Source organism: Sodiomyces alcalophilus (genome assembly GCF_042370955.1).
Source record: "Sodiomyces alcalophilus JCM 7366 unplaced genomic scaffold ACRALscaffold_6, whole genome shotgun sequence".
NCBI lineage: Eukaryota > Fungi > Ascomycota > Sordariomycetes > Glomerellales > Plectosphaerellaceae > Sodiomyces > Sodiomyces alcalophilus.
In genome coordinates, this window is record NW_027263537.1 from 1,506,378 (window position 1) to 1,522,851 (window position 16,474).

The window sequence follows — 16,474 nt, forward strand, 5'->3', positions numbered from 1 at the left end:
GTTCACGAGGGCTGTTCCTCTTTTGCCTCGTCCGTCTTACACCCCAGGCGTTCGCCTCAACCAGGGCGCGACGGACTCGAACGAGAACGCAACAAATCAAATAAAGAATCTTTTGCCAACCAAAAAGCCTCCATCATCATGACGGTTCCTTTTTTCCCTTCTCCCATGGGAGAGTTCCGCGTGGACTGACTGCGCCGGTTGTTCCGAACCTGGCTGGTTCGTCCCCAATCATCTCAAAATCTTCGAGAGATGTCAAAAGAACCAAGTAAAAAAGTAAAAAGAAGAAGAAAAACCCAAACCCGGCTCGTAAGGTCCGCTAGTTCTCCTGTAACGCCCAGAAAAGAAATAACCGAAACGTGTGGGCTCCAGCCGATATTAAATTTCGTAAAGGAATCAAGAAGCCACGGCGAAGCCTCCTCCTCCGTTTCCATGCTTCTCCGTCATGACACACGTTGGTCGTACTCCCAACAGTATATTACAAGGATGAATCGGTCTTCTTGGCGATCGTTAACGGTGAGATGGGACTGACTCCATTAGGTAGAGGTGTCACTGTCGCTGCCATGTCGGTTGACTTCTCTGCGGCGGTTGGGACATCAGTGATGGTCTCCAAAGGCGTCTTGGCATTTGCTGCTGTTTTCATGTCTCCACCCGGCTTCGCACCAGCAGCGGCAGCAGCGGCGGCCGCCGCCTTGTTCATCCGACTCTTGGTGTAATCGCTTAGACTGAGCTTTTTCTTCACTGGACTCGGCTGCGCAATGCCGTTGACGGAAGCCGGAGCAAGCTGACCGGAAGGATTGTTGGAGGAGACTGGTGACGGGATAAGTGATGCCGATCCGGACTGTGGTGTAGTGACGTCTGCCAATGTCGATGTACTCAGAGTGGGGAGGGTGGGTTTCTCAACGCGTAAATCGGGTGTTTTTGCTTCCTCGGGATTGCTGGCGCCATTCACAACTGCAGCGCCTGGTGCGGGAGGCTTCGACGACGTTGGCGACACTATGGGTGACATGGACGGTGCGTCCGTCATCGGGACATCACGTGACTCGGAGCTCGCTGGAGATTTCGGGACCTGGGGCGCTTTCTCTGGAGCGGGGACGTTCGCTTCTGACCGTCCCTCGGGTGAGCCGTCGATATCCATGGTGCTTACCGGCGTAGGTTGGGCGGCCAAAGAAACATGCCGCCTTCTCCTTTCTTCCTCGTCGCATTGGAGACGATGGCGATTGTTGAGGAGCCGCTGCGACAGGGAGATGACTCTTCGACGTGGTTTCGGCGGTCGAGGCAAGCTACTGTACCATTCTCCCACGACAGGATCCGTCTGGACAGAAGCATCACAGTATTGGGGTCGAGGTGCGGTCGATCCGAGCCGGGACTGGGACGCAACAGATCCGGACCCAGAGGTAGAAGATTTCGAGGCATTTTGCCCTTGCGCCGAATGCGCGCTCGCTGGCGATCTCGATTCTCTTCTAGAAGTACCCGCATCCACGTATCGGCTGGGTCCGTTGGCGCCTGGCCCGGTGGTAGTGGCTGTGCTTTTTGATTTCGACTTGGTACTGGATCCTTCCGAAACGCGCTTCTTCTTGCGGGGTTGTTGTTCCATGCGACGAAACGTATCCTCGACCATTTGCACCTTCCGTTTATCCCTGTCGGTTGGTTCGGTGAGAATTTCGGGCTGATCCAACGAGCCTTGTCGGAAAGGCGTCCTGTCTCGGCTGGGCGGCTTGCTCTTCTCGGATACTGATCGGCCGTCGTGGTCAACATCATCGACGTGGCTTTCGCTGGCGGCACGGCTGTTGGATGCATAACCCGTGCTTGTTGGGGAGATGGTCTGCACTTTCGGCTTGCGCGCCTTCTTCTTCGCAGCCTGGGGTCGGGGCTGGGTCCTTCCTCGGTATTGCCGATGGAAACGCGCAAACGCGCAATTATTACCAAGATCACAGGCACACCCGCCCGACTCGGAGAGCACGCGGTGGAGCCAGCTGGATATCCGCTGATACTCCGTCTCGTCCATATCCGGCTCGTCTCGATTCGTTCCTTCGTCATCGCTCAAGCCAATCAGATGCAACATGCGCGCTTTTTGCGAATTGGGTAACCGGAAATCCCAAGGCAGTGTAATCTGTTCGTTTGCACCAATGTATCGATCGCTCACGAGCCAAAAGTGGTATTCCGACGTATTTGAGAGGTATGTATCGAGAACGGCGTTGGGCTTACAACTCCGCCGTACATATCGACCTGGCGACTTTTCATTGCGGGTATCGATGCACAATGGCAACATCGGGTGGAAGAAGACGAACGGCAATGGAGTCGATAGTTCTTCCCACATGCTCTCAGGGTCGGCGCAATAATCCTTCTGGAAGCCAATTTGGCCGTGAAGCTCCATCAGTGGCACGTCCTTCTCAATCGCGAGTGGCGTCGCAAGGTACTTCCAGCGGATGACGACGTTCGGTGTCGGAGAAAGCTGCTTCTCCTGGACCACCAGTTCCCGCTTGCGTGTATCAATGTCCGCAGGCAACTTTTGAAAGACATCGCTAAAAGAGTGGCCAGTCTCTTGCTTCATCCTTTCGGGATCACGGAGCCAAAGGGACATGGCGTTGGACGTAGCCAGACTGGAGAAAGAATTGGTCGGAGTCTTGCGGGGATCTGGATCTGGTTCGTGGCCGTAGAGGGTTAGAAATCTCTCCGAGTATCCGTGGATTTCAAAGTCATTGGGGAGCTCAGGAGGCGTAGATGCGGGACTGGGAGGGTGACCGTGCGACCGGCCGTTGCCATGAGACGGGCTTCGTTTGTTGGTCAGGGAGCTTGTTGAGTGAGATGAGCGGTGGGAGGACTTGGATCTCTTTGCCGGGTGGAGATGATCCGAGGCATTTCCTTGCCTGCCATTTTCTTGGTGACCGGTGTGGCCATTCAGGTGCAGGTCTGTTGGCTTGGTTTTTTTCTTGTGGCTGGTTTTGGATGACGACCGCTTGGACTTCTTGTCCGAGGCTTCTTGACGGGCGGCAGCCCCATCCCTAAGCCTTCGGGTGCGCTCGATGGCCTTCTGGATATCCAAGTGACGGGGCTTGCACTCGGCACAAGAGTGTGCAAAGTCCTCGCGCAGCGCCTCCTCGCGGGAATCGGGGTAGTAGCATTCAATATGCTGCCACGTGTCGCACGTCTCGCAATAAATCGTGTTTCCATCATCATCAGAAAAGTTGCAGATGCACTTGATCGTGTATGGCTCTTCATCGGCCGGCGCGTCGCCATTACGCGAATCGTCCGTTTGAGAAACGGTGGCGGTAGAGGCAATGGGGAGTTTCTGACTAGGAATCGCGATCTGCGTCGAAGACAGCTGATGCGGCAGTTGCGGCTTTTCTGTCATAATCTAAAGGACAACCTCGCGGTGAGGGAAGGAGACAGGTGGGAGGGAAATGTTGGCAAACTGATTACCGTGCCGGCCTGGAAAGCATGGCGACGCCGACTCAGAGACGCGCCGATAGTTTTCCAGGTGTTTATTCTTTCAGTCCCAGTGACGCGAGATGACTGTAATCAACCGTGTCGCGGCGAAAAAGTTGTTTTTCGTAGTCGTCTACGGGTGCGTTCGTTTTGAGGGATTCGGGAACCGAAGATGAGTATTCTCGATTCGGTTTGTTGCGTCGGCGCCGCTCACTGTGCACAGGTCGATCAAGACAGGTAGGAGCAAAATATGAATACGCCGACGAGGTTTCCTAACCGCGACCTGGCCACTCTCGATAGTGCCGAGGCGCGACTCGATTGTCTCCGAGTGTTGTGTTGGGAAAAGACTTCGTGGCTGGAGGAATGGGTCGAGCCGAGGACGAGAGGACGAGAACGCGCTGTCGAAACAACCAAAGTGGCGAGTCGAAGTCGGCGTGATGACAAAGGGAAAGGGTAAGTCGATGAATTGCACTCAGGGCATAGAATCATCAAGTGAGAGAGACCTTTGTGACCGAGTTGACCGTGAAGCAAGGTTGACGAGAGGTGAACGTGAAAAGTTGGATGGGGAGGAAAAGAGATTGGAAGAAGGGAAGGAGGAGGGGACAGTGGGAACAACAGTGGAGGAATGGAAAAAAGGTACCAAAGCCAGTCGTGTGTGGGAGGACTGGGCAAATGCGCTTGGTGTCGTTTTTTGGGGGGAAGGGGGGGGGGCGCAGATGGCGTGGGAGTGCCGGGACAAGAAACTGCCATCTACTCTATAACAGCTCCTGGAAGGGGGCAGGGGGGGTTTACTGCGATGCGAGATGGGGATTTGGGGGGTGCAGTGGTCGCCTCTCAGCACCACCACTGACACCGAATAGTGCCAGCGCCGGCCACTGGAGCCTAGTGCGGATGGGCATTGGGGCGACGACTCGGAAGGGCGTACATAATAAGCCTGGGAAGAGAAAGAAAAATAAAGAGGAAAAATAACAAAGCTAAGAAGTGAAAAGAGGCACTGCTCGCGACCGGCAGAGGTACCTATACTTCCAGCCACTATTCCCGAAAAGGCGGTGGGGCTCGATGGTTTGGCGGCATATAGCAGCCAATGAGCGAGTGGGTAAGTGGGGTCGAGCATCTTTATGCCTCAGGCCCCAGTTTCAGGCCACATCGTGCGTGCGCTTGTTGATGTCGACTGAAGTCCGCATATAAACGAAAATGTCGTCGTGGGAAAGAAAGGCTCGAGAGGTAGGAGACGAGTGACTACGACGAACTGCCTGTGTTTGCCGAGTGCAAATATTTGTTGGTTGTTGTTGGGTCGATATCATTCAGGGCACGTTCAATAAATAAGAGGAAAAGAAATATGTTTGGAGAGATATGTTCATTGTTGAGACGAGGAGGCTGGCAGAAATGTTGCAATGTATCGAAAAGATGCAGTTCAGGGCCAGCAGCAAGAAGGAAAGATGCAAACGAGGATATAGGAAAAAAAATTGTGAAGAATGAAAAATAAAAAGAGCTCAAAACGGAGCAAATGAGTGGAGCCGACTGGCAGCAGCAGCAGGTGAGCGAAACAATAGGAAGAAGGCCATCAATAATTACAGGCGTTCCTCCTAATGAGTGGCGCCTCGAATATTGTCGACTCGTGACCTCGAGCCTCTACTACACACGAAGTAGGCACCTGCTTGCTTTGCCCTAGAGGCTGTACCGATACCTTCGGTCCCAAGACGGGAATTGCACCGAGTCATCACTCGGCGAGAGGTACCTGTACTTCGTGAATTTAGCCATTCTAATCTCCACACAACCCCCATTTCATTGGACCATCTCGGAATTGGAGTATCCCGGTGCTTCCTGGCCTGTTGCCTGGCGACTCACGGAAGTACACAGATAGGTACATACCTACATAGGTAGAGACATCCTGGTTAAAAGCGTAATCATGACGAGCACGATAAGAAATGACACCCTGTCATTCAGGATGGTGTACATACGTTGTACGCGTAGAAACGAAACTCTCGAAGCCGAATCACATCCCCTTCTGTAAGAAGGAAAGGAATCCCAAGGTATTCCGGAAATCCTCTTGCCAGAGTCTCTTGTAGAAGGGATAACCCATCCAGTTGTAGGTACTTCATATTACCTATACGAAGTGCGAGTTGCACAAGTCTGCAGTCGTTGGGGGTCATCCACTCGGCAATTGAGCATGCGTCAAGCTACAGGACCAACAATGTCACCCCAGAACGCGACCAGTCGGAAATATTCTCGAAAATCTGTACCAAGATGACTTCCGTGATTGCTTGCGGTTTACGAATACGTTGTAGATGATAAGGTCTCACACGTATAGGTATCATTGGTCGGCTTTCACGCGACGCCGCCGATAGTCCTAATACTCGTAGTGGTGCCTCGGTGATCTGGTATGGAGCAAGGCCGAGTACCAGTACCTCGACTTCCTGTCTTCACTTCACCACAAACTAGTACTTTTACCCCTCTTCTTTCCACTTATCCCGTTATAACAGCCATACAGCCATACCCGATAAAGTTGCGTCAAGGCTTCCATTGCTATTCGCAGTCCGTAGGAGTCTGCGGATAATACGTACACTACTTACTACGCCCGCCCGAGCCACGTTAATACCGGATAGCGTTGCGATAAGCATATCACGTACTTCGTAGGTATATTCGTACCACCGTTTTCCCGGCCGCATCGCGAGGGAGATGTCTACCTATTGTCGCGGTCCATGCCTTGACCCGACTCTCGTGACACTCGGCTGCTTCAAGAGATACCAATACGGATACGACAAATCGTCCTCGCCTGGCACAACCAGTCTCCCGCAAGCAGTTGGTGGCACTTGGTCGACATTCATTCTCTAAAACCGCTTGAGCGATGGAAGCTGTGCTGTGTGCTCACTTTGTACAACGACAACGTACTCCGTCATACTCCGTTACTCCGTACTTGGTTACCATAACTAATACTGTGCTCCGTACCGTACACACCGCTAGACTCTATTTAGTGGAGAGACGGAAACTGAAGGCGATCTGTCCGAGAAACCTGGTGGGGTAGTGTCCATTTCTGACGAATCATAATGACTGATGGTAATCCCATGACGTGCCATCCCAGTCGTCCCAGCCAGGCTCGCAGTCCCCAGCCCCATCCGTGCATCGTCTCCATCACATTGCCCTCTGGGCGAGTCAGAAGTGCTTCCTCCCTATCAACATCGTCAAGATATCTCGCTCTCCCATCGACTTCACCACCCGTGCGATAGCTTGTCAGCCTATAGACCCTCGAACGAATACCGAACAGACCCCCGAACGTTTATTTGCCTATTGCGTTCGCGATGAAGTTCGCCAACGCCGCCCTCGCTCTCCTCTCCCTCGGCCTGGTCCCTGCCTCGGCAAGGACCATTCCCGTCAAGAGGGACCAGAGCATCATCGTCGCCGATGACGACCTCAAGATCCCCGGCGATTCACCCCTCGAGCTATGCCCGGGCGCCCACGAGAACGACATTATCCACATTGAACGCGTCGACCTCGCGCCAAACCCCCCTGAAGCGTGCGTAGTTCATCCCGTCTTCTTTCGTTCCCCTCGTTCGATTTCAATATTCCGTCATCGGTCCCAAGAGTCCACAAGAATTCGCAGAATATAAAGGGTGGGAAATGAAGGAAAAACTGACATTTCTTCTCTTATGGGGTTTACAGTGGCGAGGACCTTGTGATCAAGGCCGTTGGAACAGTACACCAGACGATTGAGGACGGCGCATACGTCTTGTTGCAAGTCAAGTACGGCTTAATCCGCCTCATCAGCACCAAGGCCGACCTCTGCGAACAGGTCGGGAACGTCGACCTCAAGTGTCCCATCGAGAAGGGCGACCTGTCTCTGACCAAATCCGTCAGCCTTCCGGCCGAGATTCCTCCCGTACGTAGAATACAATTCGCTCCTGCCCGAGACATATGTGAAATGCATGCTAAACCACAACGCAGGGCAAGTACACCGTCATTGCCGACGTTTACACTGCGGATGACGAACCCATTACCTGCTTGACCGCGTCCGTGCAATTCTCCCGGAGTGGAAGGGCCATGGGCTTCCTCGGTGTTGAGCTGTAGTGTGGATGAGGCCGCGATGATTCGCCGCACTGTTCCCCGCCATAAGCAAGGGAGGGACGGTAGCATCTTTCTTTATGGTTTATTGCTTTCGATTTTATTTGGCATACAGCATTATTGCGGCATATCATTGGGCTTTGATTTTTGTTTCTGAGTTCTCGCTGTTCATCGCAGGCGTTTTTCCAAGCTCGCAGTCTTCATGACTGAATCATTTTGTTCCCTTTGAGGTTTATTCGTATTCATCTATTACGTGTAGGGTCATCAGCATGAAATTAAGATCATTCAGGACACATCCTTGGTTTTCGGAGGTGTCGCTTAACAAGAGACTCTAACTGGCCGAGCTTCCAAACCCCGTGAATATATCATGTTCGTCGAATCGACACCTCATCGCTGCTCTATTCCCCCAGTTTACTCGCCGAACAACCGCCGGACCCTCCTCAGTACGCTATCCTTCTCCGGATCGTATGGGTGGTCCTTGCTGGGGATCTCTAGTACTGATGGAAATGCCGCCGTGTACGTGTCGACGCGATACCGTATGCGATCTGCAACCTGTTGTTTATTTCGCTGTCAGGACACAAACGCCTCCACGACCGTCATGATTTCGCTCCCTTATCCAGAGCCACGGGGATCCCTCCCACGGAAACGTACGTGCTGGTTGATGAGGACGATGCCAATGTCCTTGCGCTCTGTAAATCTGTCAAAGGCTGCTTCGATGGCGGACGTCTCCGTCTTGCTGTCGACAACGAGGAAGTTCTTCTCCTGGTCGGCTGTAGTGGTGACGTGCTGTTTCCCAAAGATCGTCAGCTTGTCGTTCCTTCTCGGCGGGGCGGCGGAGATGTCGGGGAGAAAGACGGCTGGGGGGAAAAACGCACCCCGATGCCCGCTAATAGCAAGCCCGTGACGGAGTCCTGTGTGGTGCATCGTCCGTCAGTTATGCAAGCTGCGTCCTGTCATGCGCTGTACGCTCAGTGGGTGCTGCAGATACGAACCTCGTCGCCGATAACTGCAAGAAACTGCCGGTCCTTGTAATCTGCTTGTGTCGTCATGTTGAAGGGGGAATCTGCGACCAGGGGCAGAGTAAGTCGAGGCTGCGATGTCCGCGTCGAAGGTTTCCAGCTAGTTACCCAACCAACTGAGTTGAGGTCAGATCCCACTAGCACATGCACTGTACGAATTACGGAGTACATTACCTAGGTACCAAGGTACATATGTACATGTTAAGTGGGGAGGTGGAATAATTATCCTCCGAATGGCGTCAGCCAGAACATGAACCATCTGCTCGGAGGATCTTCCCTTCCACAAACAACACACAACATACATAATGATTGAATACACCCCTGATCTGTTGGTACAATCGCATCAATCTGTTACGTCCTGAAAAACCGCCGCATGCGACACTGGATTGCCGCTCTATAGACACCCCGAAGCCTGACGCCGATTCGGTATATTATAAACCAGCCCCTTTTTCTGACGTTGGTAAATAACTACACAGGGAGGAGACCCTTTCTACAACGTTTCAACACGAGCATACTCTGAGCTACCGGCAACTGGATATCTGATCTGAAAAGGGATCCCCCGCGGGCCTATCTCTTTGAGAAAAGAAAAAAATAGCTGCCAACAAACTCAGATCGCACCCCATCGTCTGTCTGCCGGCGTTGGCCCTTCTCCCCCTTGGTCAAACGCAACAGTAACGTCGCTAGTCTTGAGAATACCATCACTGGGATGAAATGTTCCACTCCGGCGGTCGGAAGACGTAGTTGCAGACTGCTTGTCTGGGTGCACGATGCTCTCTTCGCTGTCCCCTTTGGCCCCTATTGTGAACCCATACGCATCAACCTTCTTCTTGGGCTTGCTTCGCAGCTCAATGTCAGACGGCTGCCCGCTTTGTTTGCTATAGTCCTCGTATTGATTTCTCGAGCTCTTCTTGGAGTTCCAGATGCTGCGTCCCTTGACCATCTCGAGAAGGGGCTGAAGGACGGGGATGCACGCCGCAATGATGATGAGGTTGCCCTCGATGCTGGCCAGGACCATCGTTAGTTGACTGTAACCTCCAAGTCGGACTAATGCGTGAGACTTACGATGTCCAGTACAATGGGTCACATAGGTCATCTCAAGCCACAAGTTAGTTTCGAGTCTCATGGCCAGGACTTGAGCGATGGGATCACCTACAGCTGACGTTCGGGCTTGAAAGGGTTGGCACTCCCGTAGCCTTCACAATGCCGGCGCATCCGGAGCTGTTTCTTCTTAGTCGAATGGCATCCTCAAACTGAAGGCTGTACCACTTACACCACGCCCATTCCGAGAGAAACGCAGAGTGCCAGCTTCTTCCGTATGGGTAGGCGCAGCCCCCAGAGTACGGTTGCTGGATACACTGCCAGGTAGAAGTCGAGGAAAGCGGAGAATGCTATAAGCCGTCAGTTTCTCCGTCTGAGCTCCCGTGTTGCAGCATGTCAGACTAACAGCTCGACCAAAAGCCCAAAACCTCCAGCGTCCTGGGGTGCAAACAGTCTCGCGGGAGGGAAAAGTCCCAAAGAGCCCTCGGAGGCGAACATTGCAGTAACAAGGCCATGACCATGGCTGTGAGTGACAGACAGCATATGATGCCCATGGTCCATAATATCCAAAGATGAAGTCTACCGGGCATGAGCAGCCGGCTGAGGAGAGCAATGACGGCTAGCTTTGGAAAGCCCAGCGTCTCGATCCCCGGTACATATGCAGCCATCATCCATCTGATCGTGTTTTGCTGCTGTTCCAAATCAAGCGTTGCGAAGTGCTTGCCATTGCCCCAATGGACTGAAATAGTGGTGAAGATATTCGAGAGGATAGCGCAGGTCTGTTGACGGTTGCGTCAGGACATTGTTAGTATGTCCATATAATCAGTGAGGTTTCGAGGACGGCCTCTGGCCGACACGGTCCAAGACTTACAGACGATAAAATGATCCAGTAGTCATCGCTATATAGCTTGCGATGGACTGCGGCCCGAACGAACAGCCTACCCGCAACGAATAGAAGAGCAAGAGCCGTGAAGGACCAGCAGAGCGCATTTATCATCGGCCCCTTGTCTTCCATCGTGGCGACGACTATGAAGTGGTTAATGGCTGGAATCCAATGAGACGGAGGAAGCTACAGGCAACACAGAACGGAGACGACGGGTTATATTGGGAGGATTTGAATGTTTTACGCAAAGCTATGCTTCCCTCTTCATGCCGGGCAGATCTCCGACGACCCCTGAATAGTCGTTCGTTCACGTCATGGGTTCATTTCACATCAGTGAGGTAAGTCCAGAGGAAGATCCAAATGAACTGTTAACTCTTCGTACCCTACAGTAGGTAGGGTACGAAAGTCCCTTGTCATCCGAGGTAGCAGGTAATTATGCAAGTCATGGATCATGATTGGTTTGGAAAGCGACGAGACGAAGAACAATAGAGGTGTTTGCGCCGGGTCGGGTCGCCGGAACTCGCCCGCTATGAAGTGACTACTGAAATGACTGTGTCTATGCAGGGCCACGCCCATGTTCGTACAGCCTGTTGTCACTCTAGTCTGGCCTCACAGCATGGGACGGCTTAACAAGATCTCGCCGCGCGCATCGTCAAATCGAGCGACATCCACGGGCTCTTCTCTTACAGCACATCTTCAACTCGATAAAGCCACCAACTTTGTGCGCAACTTAATTACAATCTATGCATATCTCACCCGGCATTTGACTGCGCCATGGGCTCGGGTTGAAACGACCATTAGGAGAAATCCCGTGATGTAAGTAATCTGCACAAGTTCACAACCACGATCCTACCAACGCACGCAACCTCCCACCGTGCCTGAAACGGGACCCTGTATTTCATGGATCAACAAGGGATTGTCCGGTCGCGGATGGCTGGCCAGAATGCCGGTAAATTGATAAGTGACTAAGTCTACCGGCGCTGGGACTTTAATTACAGCGTACATTCTTCTCATATGGCATCCGGACATAAAAGCAGCGGCACCCCAATGCTCAGGGAGTCACTTGTGGTGGCTTTTTGAATATTTTTATGATGTAGGTATGATCTGACCATTTCATACACAGTGGGGGATGATACTATTGGGAAAGCATTGAGGCATACATATCCCAGGCTTTTCTATAAAATGCCTTGCAGCTTCTTCTCGTACATTAATCACACCCACTTAGGCAGGCATACATGTCGCCCAATGCCGGACTATTCGTAGTTCTTGGCTACTTCGGGAGACCCCGAAAAGGGGCCCTATAGGCCCCTGGCTACCTAGTGGGACTGAAATTTGAATTGCCTACATATATCACACCGCCGTAACGAACTCGATTCACCCAAACCCCGGGCTTAACTGCTCCGACCTCTCCACTAGACTAGCGACGCGGCCTACGTGCGTAAATAGCGGGAAAGGATATGGGTGGAAATATCTCAAATTGCCAATCACGGCACTGCACCTGGAACTTTTGAGGGGAGCCTCCGAAGGCCGGGCACTATATAGCCACGAGATCAACCCATGAACAAAGTTGAGTGTCTTCGGTGACGTGTTATTCTCATAATATCTTCCAGCCACACTGCTCCTGCATTGGAAATTGTGATATTGTACTATTTCAGAAATTCAGCATGGCTCAAGCTGTCGACCTCTCAGTGGCCACTCGCCCGAACAATGCCGAGGCCCTGCCGGACTTAATCAAAGACATCAATATCCTATACGAGAACCTGAAGGACGGTGACGAGGAGACTCGCCACAAGCTGGCCATCAAGGCCCGCAGCCTTGTCCAGTCTGTCCAAACACCCCGCGAGCTCATGGTCCAGCACACATGGGCTGACGTGCGTCACTTCCCCAGAGCAACATGGTCGTATGCGCTGAGAAAGGATTAGACTGGACTCAATGCCGTTTTGACTACCGGTGTTGATATCGGGCTTTGGAAGCTCATGGTCAAGAACGGCGTGGATAAAGCCCAGAAGGTTGACGACCTCGCCGGGGCCCTTGGAGTGGACCCCGTGCTTCTCGGTTAGTGATCGATGCATCCATCACACATTCACGTGGGAATCTTGAACTTACAGGCATTGTGCAGGTCGTATGATGCGTCACGTTTGCGCCATGGGCCATCTAGAGGAGACAGCGCAGGACGAGTACAAGCTCACAAACTTTTCCAAGTCGCTAAGTCTCGACGTCATTGGCGATGGCTATGTTGCTCTGTGAGTTGACCGCGAGGTAGGATTATTTTCTGATGTTTAACTAACATTACTCAAACCAAAGACTCGGTGGAATCGGTCGCAGCCCGATCGAGTTCTACAAGTTCCTTCGCGACACAAAGTGGAAAAATCCTACCGATGCTGCCCGTACGGCCATGCACGCATCTTATGGCACCGACTTGCCAAACTGTTTCGAGTATCTTCGGTCCATTGGCTTGGGGCCTCAGACAAACCATCACAGTGAGCAGCTTCAAGTCTTCTTAAAGGGCTGAAAGCCCAGTCACTGACCCTGACTCTCTTATAGTGGGCGGCTACAGGCAAGGCCGCTTGCCATGGATGCACCCTTCGCTCTACCCCGTTGAGGAGACACTATTCCCTGGTGCGGATACTTCGCCTGATGCGCCACTTGTGGTAGACGTTGCTGGTGGTCTTGGACACGACATTAATGAGTTTAAGAAATTCTACCCAAACCATCCAGGGGTCAGTACTCCAGAATTACCTAGGCGGGCCTTTTTCCCCCACTTTCTCTGTTATACTGACTCCCCATGCAGAAACTAATCCTTCAAGATCTCCCGGTGGTCATCAACGATGTCAAGGATATCGACCCGACGATAGAACTGATGGGCCACGACTTCTTGACCGAACAACCCGTCAAAGGTGCTAGGGCCTATTTCATGCACTCCATCCTGCATGACTGGCCTGATGATGTGTGCAAGAAAATCCTGGGTCGCCTTGCGGAAGCAATGAAGCCTGGGTATAGCAAGCTGTTGATCTTTGAATGTGTGATCCCCCGAACAGGTGCTTATTGGGAAGCCACTGCTGGCGACATCCTGATGATGACGCAGCTCTCGGCCCTGGAACGCACGGAGGATAACTGGCATCAACTGATTGAAGGAAGCGGCTTGAACTTGAAAATCATCAAGTTTTGGAAATGTGGGCAGTCCGCTGTCGAGAATGTCATCGAGTGTGAGCTGGTCTAAACGCGTTAGGGCATGGTAGAGAAAATACTGCCACGAGTTAATAATGTCCACGAGTACTTTGTACGGGGTCCAGGGCGACAAGGTTGGTACATGTGATTGGCTGACAGCGATAAGAAAGCTTTTCCTTGTATCACGCCGCAAGAACGCTGAGATGCGATCTGAGGGGCCAGTCATAGGGGGGTCGTTTCTTGTTTCCCCTTTTCTCGTGGATCTCAGAACATGGTTTGTATGTGCCTTGTAGTCAGTTGTCAGTTTTAGCGTGCCGGACTTTTGGGCCCGGCCCGGCTGGCGCGGTACGGGGGTGAACATCCGAGCAGGGATTCGGACCTCGGAAAGCGGGGCCGGACCCGCCGAGTACGAGGGTTTAGGAACGGGCGGACAAGGTTATGGCTACGACTAAGTAAAAGCTGGTACAGGGGCTCTGCTATTCTGATGCCCAATCACTTTCGAGTACGGTATATCGGTATATCCCGAGGCCGTGTATCACGTGTCAATGCGACAGACCGCCGCACGTCTTTCATGTCATTCCTATGTCCCGAGGCCGTATCTCGTCTGACAATAGGACAGCTACAAGGCCAACGGTGTTTACAGTACAATGTAGGTACCTATGTTAGTTATGTGCACTGCTGTTGCGGACGGTCAGTCGCGGGACTGACTAAGACATGCGACCAATCAGGTAACCGCCTTTGATATAGCCAGAGTCCTAGCTTTTAGCCGTAGGCTTAGTAGCTCTTTTCTTCTAACACGCACACTTGATCACTTCGAGCTTCCCCGACTGGTATTTGCAACATCTTCCGCCCACTATCTACGAAGTAAAAATGTATATACGTTGTACACTACGAAGTACATCGGGTGTACAACGTACGGGCAGAGGTGGCCTGGGCGCGCCAATGCACTGCGACGCTGCAGCGCATCCGCCAGCCAACCATGAGGCGCCCGCGGTGGGTGGCCGCACCCGTATTGGTCCCTCATTATCCTCCCCCGCCAGCTTTCCTCACTTAGATCGCTGCACCCTCCTCAAGTATCGCTGTCATCATGGCCCGCACACGGTCACAGTCGGCCGCCCAAAGAGGGCCAATATCGTCGACGCGAAAAGATCACGGTATGTTCATGAAACGTCCGACGACGTGGTTGCTCACACCGAGCAGGCAAGGGACCCCAGGACACGAGCAAGCGCCGAAGTGATCGTCGGAACCCACGCTACCAAGGACGACCATCTCCCGAGCATCTTGAACCCGATGAACCGCATCAATCTCCGATTGAGGAGATAAAACAGGCAAGCCATGTCGATCGTGGTCTCTCTTTACCTCTAAACAGATACTAACCTTCAGTCACCGAAGGGTCCCACGATACCCGATAAACGCGGCACAAAAAGGCCAGCCGATACCGTCGACCTCGATGCGAAAGCCGTCCAAAAGAAGCCCCGGCCGTCTCTTCCAGACTCTCTCGTTGAGAAGTCTTCCGGTGCGTTTAACCCAGTTGAATTTTGGGCAAGGAAAGGGCACTGGCCCCGAGAATACTTCGAACCTAGTATTTTGGAACACTTGCGTGCACGGAAGAGGTCGCCCTCCTCTCTTAGCCGTAAACGACCGAACTCTGCTTCGTCCGTCACGCCGAGCGACCAGAAGCCAAGAGAGGAAAAGAGTGCGCCGTACCGAGACGCGCGGTACGAGACCCTGCTCGGAATGAAGGGCAGTTTCATGGTCAAGTCGAGCCTAGATATCACGGGCATAAGCAAGACCCTTTGTACCGTCCTCCTAGAGCAACAGCAGACGACCCCCGACAATACACTTTTCCGCGACGATCTCTTCGAGTCTACCTGCCAAAAGATTCATAACACAAATGAGGCCAGAGTTATACAAGATATTACCCGACTCATCGTTCCCTCAGCCGAGAGCCTTGCAACGTTTGGCGCCAGGCATCTTGATATCCTTATCGAGAGCGTTAACGAGGGCTGGAACAACTCAATCCCCTTAACCGAGCCCCGGCCCCAGCCCGACTACTCTGTGGGATTTAAACGCGAGGCATTTACGGACGATCAGCTTACGAAACTATCGCCGTTTATTGGCGACTTCCTCTATAATGACCAGTCCCTCTTTATGTCGACATACTATATGTACTTCCCCTTCTTAACGTGCGAGGTCAAGTGCGGGGCCGCAGCGCTGGATATTGCCGACCGCCAAAACGCCCATAGCATGACGCTCGCGGTGCGGGGCGTGGTCGAGCTTTTTCGAGCTTTAAAACGAGAGGAGGAGGTTGATCGAGAGATCCTTGGCTTCTCCTTTTCGCATGACCATAGGTCGGTGCGCATCTACGGGCACTATGCGGTGATCGATGGCAAAGATACCAAGTTTTACCGCCACCCGATTCATATGTTCGATTTCACGGCACTTGAGGGGAAGGAGAAATGGACGGCCTACCGCTTTACGAAGAACGTATACGATATATGGATGCCCGCGCACTTTAAGAGGATCTGCTCAGCTATCGATCAGTTGCCTGCTGAGTTGGAAGTTGACGTGCCGTCGCTGGAGAGGCTGACGCAATCGAATATCGATTCCGCCTCTCTGCCTCTCGACCAGGACAGCCTGTCGAGCAGTGCCAGACAAGCGCAAGTGGCCACTCCGGGCGCTTCATTCACCGAACCTGCAGTGACGAAGAAGAGGAAGGGCAAGAAGTAGGTCAAGAAGAGAGGGAGAATGCGGCGTTGGATTAGTTTCTGAGTGGACGGTCGTGTCTGAAGGTAACGTTTTCATCAATGGTTTGATGTTGGCCAAGCGAAAGCAGACGTTCTTGGGGCGTTTTTCGGCGTTCCGATTTGAATTAGGACAC

At 52.7% G+C, this 16,474-nt stretch overlaps 6 protein-coding genes across 6 annotated transcripts; 3 read left to right on the forward strand and 3 right to left on the reverse strand.

Annotated features, from left to right (window-relative positions):
• Nucleotides 1–670: 670 nt before the first annotated feature.
• On the reverse strand, nt 671–3,352 carry ACRALDRAFT_2091888 (uncharacterized protein; the record flags this gene model as incomplete). The annotated part of the gene is made up of 1 exon (XM_071022582.1): nt 671–3,352. A coding segment is annotated over one exon (2,682 nt), but the record flags the coding sequence as incomplete, so codon positions are not given.
• A 3,373-nt stretch (nt 3,353–6,725) lies between these two features.
• Nucleotides 6,726–7,491, forward strand: ACRALDRAFT_2043389 (uncharacterized protein; the record flags this gene model as incomplete). The annotated part of the gene is made up of 3 exons (XM_071021346.1): nt 6,726–6,940; nt 7,087–7,303; nt 7,369–7,491. 3 exons carry the CDS (start codon nt 6,726–6,728, stop codon nt 7,489–7,491), a joined length of 555 nt encoding a protein of 184 aa, XP_070873422.1.
• A 405-nt stretch (nt 7,492–7,896) lies between these two features.
• On the reverse strand, nt 7,897–8,534 carry ACRALDRAFT_1056563 (uncharacterized protein; the record flags this gene model as incomplete). The annotated part of the gene is made up of 4 exons (XM_071015888.1): nt 7,897–8,037; nt 8,137–8,271; nt 8,361–8,396; nt 8,478–8,534. 4 exons carry the CDS (start codon nt 8,532–8,534, stop codon nt 7,897–7,899), a joined length of 369 nt encoding a protein of 122 aa, XP_070873423.1.
• Nucleotides 8,535–9,770: 1,236 nt separating this feature from the next.
• ACRALDRAFT_2108129 (uncharacterized protein) lies at nt 9,771–10,557 on the reverse strand (the record flags this gene model as incomplete). Its single annotated transcript, XM_071023363.1, has 3 exons — nt 9,771–9,892; nt 9,949–10,321; nt 10,414–10,557. The coding sequence occupies 3 exons, from the start codon at nt 10,555–10,557 to the stop codon at nt 9,771–9,773; spliced, it is 639 nt and encodes a 212-aa protein (XP_070873424.1).
• Nucleotides 10,558–12,089: 1,532 nt separating this feature from the next.
• On the forward strand, nt 12,090–13,645 carry ACRALDRAFT_1031814 (uncharacterized protein; the record flags this gene model as incomplete). Its single annotated transcript, XM_071014911.1, has 6 exons — nt 12,090–12,296; nt 12,348–12,480; nt 12,545–12,668; nt 12,730–12,905; nt 12,970–13,145; nt 13,217–13,645. The coding sequence occupies 6 exons, from the start codon at nt 12,090–12,092 to the stop codon at nt 13,643–13,645; spliced, it is 1,245 nt and encodes a 414-aa protein (XP_070873425.1).
• Nucleotides 13,646–14,465: 820 nt separating this feature from the next.
• ACRALDRAFT_1042065 (uncharacterized protein) lies at nt 14,466–16,245 on the forward strand (the record flags this gene model as incomplete). Its single annotated transcript, XM_071015241.1, has 3 exons — nt 14,466–14,747; nt 14,794–14,921; nt 14,986–16,245. Coding segments are annotated over exons 1-3 (1,455 nt in total), but the record flags the coding sequence as incomplete, so codon positions are not given.
• Between the last annotated feature and the right edge of the window lie 229 nt (nt 16,246–16,474).